Source organism: Eurytemora carolleeae, unplaced genomic scaffold, assembly GCF_000591075.1.
Source record: "Eurytemora carolleeae unplaced genomic scaffold, Eaff_2.0 scaffold862, whole genome shotgun sequence".
NCBI classification, from domain to species: domain Eukaryota; kingdom Metazoa; phylum Arthropoda; class Copepoda; order Calanoida; family Temoridae; genus Eurytemora; species Eurytemora carolleeae.
Genome location: NW_019396870.1, coordinates 145,925 through 150,324, shown reverse-complemented (window position 1 = coordinate 150,324; position 4,400 = coordinate 145,925). Strand labels below are relative to the sequence as shown.

Sequence of the window (4,400 nt, the reverse complement as noted above, 5' to 3'; positions counted from 1 at the left end):
ACGACAAATGAGACAATCCAAAGATTAAATTAAGTTTTTTTCCCTGAATATGGTAGTTTAGTGGGTTATTTAATGGTTTGACAGAGAAAAAACGAATTTACTGGAGTAAGGGGACTCGTAAATATCGATACATTCGGCTTTAAAGTCTCATCCTTGGTAACCCTGTAGTTCAACTACAAGTTATTCAATAGGTTTGAATATGATAAGTCAAAATAGCATGAACAACATTAAAGTCCCTATATCCTCCACATCGTGCAGACTCAATAAGATTTAATATACTAATAATGATTTTATTGATTTCAGAATTTTACTTTTGAATTTAAGATGAAAAACGATCTTCAAGCCGCCTCTCAACTGTCATGTTTCGAGGGACACTTTGTATGTGGCCATTTACATAAAACTGTTCTTAAATATCTTTAAATGCATTAATACAAAGATTTAGATAAAATTCAAATATATTTCAAGAAAATTAAAATAGAAATGTTTGCATTTGATGCGGATTTGCAAACATAGAATTAAATATAGCTATATTTATTGCAAAAAATGCAAAAACTACAAATACTATGTACAATGTACAGTACAATTTGAACATGCACTGCTGGAAGACGATTATGTTGGAAGACAATTATCACCAAGAATATGAGAATAACGGTACATGTTAAGATTGTAAATGGAAGAAATGTATACAAATGACTACTGCAGTACTGCTCCGCAAATCTGCTAACTGCAAGCGCGTACAGCAATTGTGAACTCGAGAATTGGTTATTTTTTGCTCCAAGGCAGAGTCAACACTGAATGAATCCTGTATGGACAACTACTGCGGCAATTGTACATAATAATCTACGAAATCTGCTGTACCATGGAGTGCAGCTGGGTGGGTGTATAGCCTAACAGGTTCTGTAAATCACAAACAAATCTATAAACGTACCTGAAATAAAAGAGAGTTGATAAAAAGTGTACTTAAATAGCAATATGCTATAAAGAGATCTGTAATTCTGGCTTTTGCGTATCGTTAACGTTGAACGCTTGATTTCGAAATCCAAAAGAGAACTTTTAAATTTGAGGATTCTTTGAATGTTATTCCTGAAGGTTATGACCATCACGGGATAGCAAAAGAATAGATTGGAAATTATAGATAAAAGGTTGAGAAACATGAAGAGATTTAGTCACGTACCTTTTCCCCATAGTTTTATGAATGATATTCTTATCATAGTAGTATCTGAGACCCCTGGATAGTTTCTCATAATTCATCTTTGGTTTATTCTTCCTCATTCCCCATCTTCGGGCTACCTACAATATATTCTTAGAAATAGGAAGTAGAACAGTAGAATATCAGGAAGTAGAACAGTAAAATAGAAGGGAGGAGAACAGTAGAATATCAGGAAGTAGAACAGTAGAATATAAGGGAGTAGAACAGTAGAATAGTAGGGAGGAGAACAGTAGAATAGAAGGGAGTAGAACAGTAGAATAGAAGGGAGGAGAAAGTAGAATATAAGGGCGTAGAACAGTAGAATATCAGGAAGTAGAACAGTAAAATAGAAGGGAGGAGAACAGTAGAATAGTAGGGAGGAGAACAGTAGAATATGAGGAAGTAGAACAGTAGATTAGAAGGGAGTAGAACAGTAGAATAGTAGGGAGGAGAACAGTAGAATATAAGGGAGTAGAACAGTAGAATATAAGGGAGTAGAACAGTAGAATATAAGGGAGTAGAACAGTAGAATAGAATAGATTAGAACAGTAGAATAGAAGGGAGTAGAACAGTAGAATAGAATAGATTCAAACAGTAGACTAAAAAGGAGTAGAACAGTAGAAAAGAAGGGAGTAGGACAGTAGAATAGAAGAGAATAGAAAATTAAACTATAAGGGAGTAGATTTAGAACAGTAGAATAGAAGGGAGTATAATAGTAGAATAAATGAGAGTAGAATAGAAAGAGTAGAAAACTAATCTATAAGGGAGTAGATTTAGAACAGTAGAATAGAAGAGAATGGAACAGTAGAATAAATGAGAGTAGAATAGAAGTGTGTGTGTGTGGTGAAAGTATGATAAGAATACTAGAATACTACTGCAGTCCCAAACCACCTGGGGACCCATCATAGCATTAGTAAAAAGAAATCCTTCAGATCATATATCTATATTTGGCTTGTCTGTCTGTCTGTGTTCAATAACAGTCAAACCGTACCTCATCTGGGTCTGTTAGTTTGTTATTAAAGACCTAATTAATGAGTTACAGTTTGATATAGATATGATTGTGTCCGTACCTCATCAGAGTCTGTTAGTTTGTTATCAAAGAGTTAATTAAAGAGTTACAGTTTGGTATTGATTTGTTCGTGTCCGTACCTCATCAGGGTCTGTTAGTTTGTTATTAAAGAGTTAATTAAAGAGTTACAGTTGGGTATTGAAATGTTTGTGTCCGTACCTCATCAGGGTCTGTTTGTTATTAAAAGAGTTAATTAAAGAGTTACAGTTTGCTATTGATATGTTTGTGTCCGTATCTCTTTAAGGTTTGTTAGTTTGCTATTAAAGAGCAAATTAATGAGTTACAGTTTGGTATTGAAATGTTTGTGTCCGTACCTCATCAGGGTCTGTTAGTTTGAACTCCCATCCCTCCCCTGTCCAACAGATGAAATGTTGACAGCCAGGATCTGTTAAAAGTTCAAGTAAAAACTGCCACAGCTGTATAGGTCCAGTTCCCTGAAAATATTTCAACTTAAAAATTTTAGATTAAATGTTGATAAATTATTAAGAGAAAAAATTAATTTATTAAATTATGTCTCTTAGATACCAATTGCTCTTAAATTAAAATAGTTTTGTACCTGTACCTGATAACCCGCCAGTGCTTGCTTTCTACCCGTCGTTTCCTCTTCATCATCCTCCCGCCGTTCTAGCTTTAAAACCGTCGAATGGAGGCGAGAAAGAAACAACCGCCGAGCTTCAGATTCCGCCTGTGTTGGCGGGAAACTAGATGAACCCATGGGCGGTAGATCCAGGGGTGATGCGGGTGGAAATTTTGGCGATGAATTTAACCAGTCCGGCGGTAGGAAGGAACCCGGGGGTGGGAAACGGAAAACTGAGTTGAAATGAGGAGTGAATGGAGAAATCTGTTCCATGAAGGGAATATGAGGGGAGAAGGGGAAGTGAGGTGATGAGTAGGGAGATGGTAGACTGTGTGCAGAAGGTAGAGAATGGTTCAATGGTATAGATGGTAGAGGAAGGGGGGCAGGGACGGAAAACCGCCGTTTCACACCTTTCTCATATGGTCTAAACGCAGGTTTAGGGTCAAGGGCAGGGAGCGGAGATTTCTCAAACACATCATCGTCCTCACTCTCTTCAAACTGGAGTTCTTCAAAGCTGGTCGATCTACTCCGCTTTCTTCCAGATACCAGGGGGGACTCGGATATATCAGACTGGGTTTCCAACCTTGAATCCTGCTCCGTGTCAGGCTCTGACTTGATGGACGGGGTTTCCAGTGTATCTAGGGTAGTACTTGACTCCCTACCCTGAGATTTAGTGCTACTCAGGTCTATAGGTTCCTCCTGGGGCTCAGGGTTAGGTTTAAACCTTGGTAATTCAAGTTCAAAATTGAATATATTCTTCTTTTTCTCTGTTGGGCTCTCGAGTGCCGGGGTGAGAGGGTTGGGTGAGGAAGTGGAGGAGTGGAGTAATCTACGCTGTTGCAGTTGCATATTAATCGCTGCTAATTGGTTTAAGTACGCCTGTTGTTGCTGTTGCTGATGGTTATTGTCCATCCAACAATTCATAAATGGAGACATATTGGATGGAGAGATAGGTGTAGTTGGAGAGGAAGGAATGGATGAGGCAGTGGAGGTGTATCTCTGCCTATTCTCCAACATATTAGAATCCTGGAGCATCTGTGCTCTCATCTGGAGCAAAGGAAGCAATGCCTCCATTTTAAAAAATCACTTAAAATAAATTTATTTTTAACCAAAAGTTCCGACTTCTCTCCGTCCCTGCTCTTGAACTAAAACCTTAAATCCAACTGTTGAAGAAACTGGTCCTAAAATAGAAGGGAAGAGGAGGAGAAGGGGGAGAAGGGAGGGGTTGACCGTCGGATCACAGCGGGACTGTAAGTTGACCAGTACCGGGGGAGGAAGGGGGGTTTGGACCGATCTAGGTTCACGGTATTGTAGGGACCCCGCGGGGAGGGGAGCTTAGAAAGGATAGAAGGTATAAGGGGGGGGGGGGCAGGACACAGGATTTCCAGTAACTAGACACGGAGAAATTAGGGTCCCCCAGTAGTATCAGAATTAGGGTCCCCCTTCCCTCAGATTTTTGGAGTAATCAAATAACGGACATTTTAAATGATATCCATGATAATATTTTGAGACTTGGGACTCCTCTGATATTGATATTAGTCAATTAAAGAATATTTGAAAAAAAA

General features: G+C 38.6%; 1 protein-coding gene across 2 annotated transcripts; it reads right to left on the bottom strand.

Moving 5' to 3' along the window:
- Positions 1 to 437: 437 nt before the first annotated feature.
- Positions 438 to 4,080, bottom strand: LOC111709575 (ETS translocation variant 1). 2 transcript variants are annotated; one of them, XM_023483306.1, is made up of 4 exons: positions 2,815 to 4,080; positions 2,573 to 2,692; positions 1,175 to 1,290; positions 438 to 928 (listed from the first exon to the last, which is right to left on the bottom strand). In XM_023483306.1, exons 1-4 carry the CDS (start codon positions 3,907 to 3,909, stop codon positions 841 to 843), a joined length of 1,419 nt encoding a protein of 472 aa, XP_023339074.1. In that variant the 5' UTR covers positions 3,910 to 4,080; the 3' UTR covers positions 438 to 840. The 2 variants fall into 2 exon arrangements, with proteins under 2 accessions (XP_023339074.1, XP_023339075.1); XM_023483307.1 differs by having other exon boundaries at positions 2,821 to 4,080.
- Between the last annotated feature and the right edge of the window lie 320 nt (positions 4,081 to 4,400).

What these genes read in the sequence shown, in the direction of transcription:
- LOC111709575 (XM_023483306.1), bottom strand. Translation starts at nt 3,909, where the DNA reads ATGGAGGCATTGCTTCCTTTGCTCCAGATGAGAGCACAGATGCTCCAG. An exon ending in TGGCGGGTTATCAGGTACAG is followed by an intron (nt 2,693 to 2,814) that starts GTACAAAACTAT and finishes AAATATTTTCAG; the next exon opens with GGAACTGGACCTATACAGCT. An exon ending in CATAAAACTATGGGGAAAAG is followed by an intron (nt 929 to 1,174) that starts GTACGTGACTAA and finishes CTTTTATTTCAG; the next exon opens with GTACGTTTATAGATTTGTTT.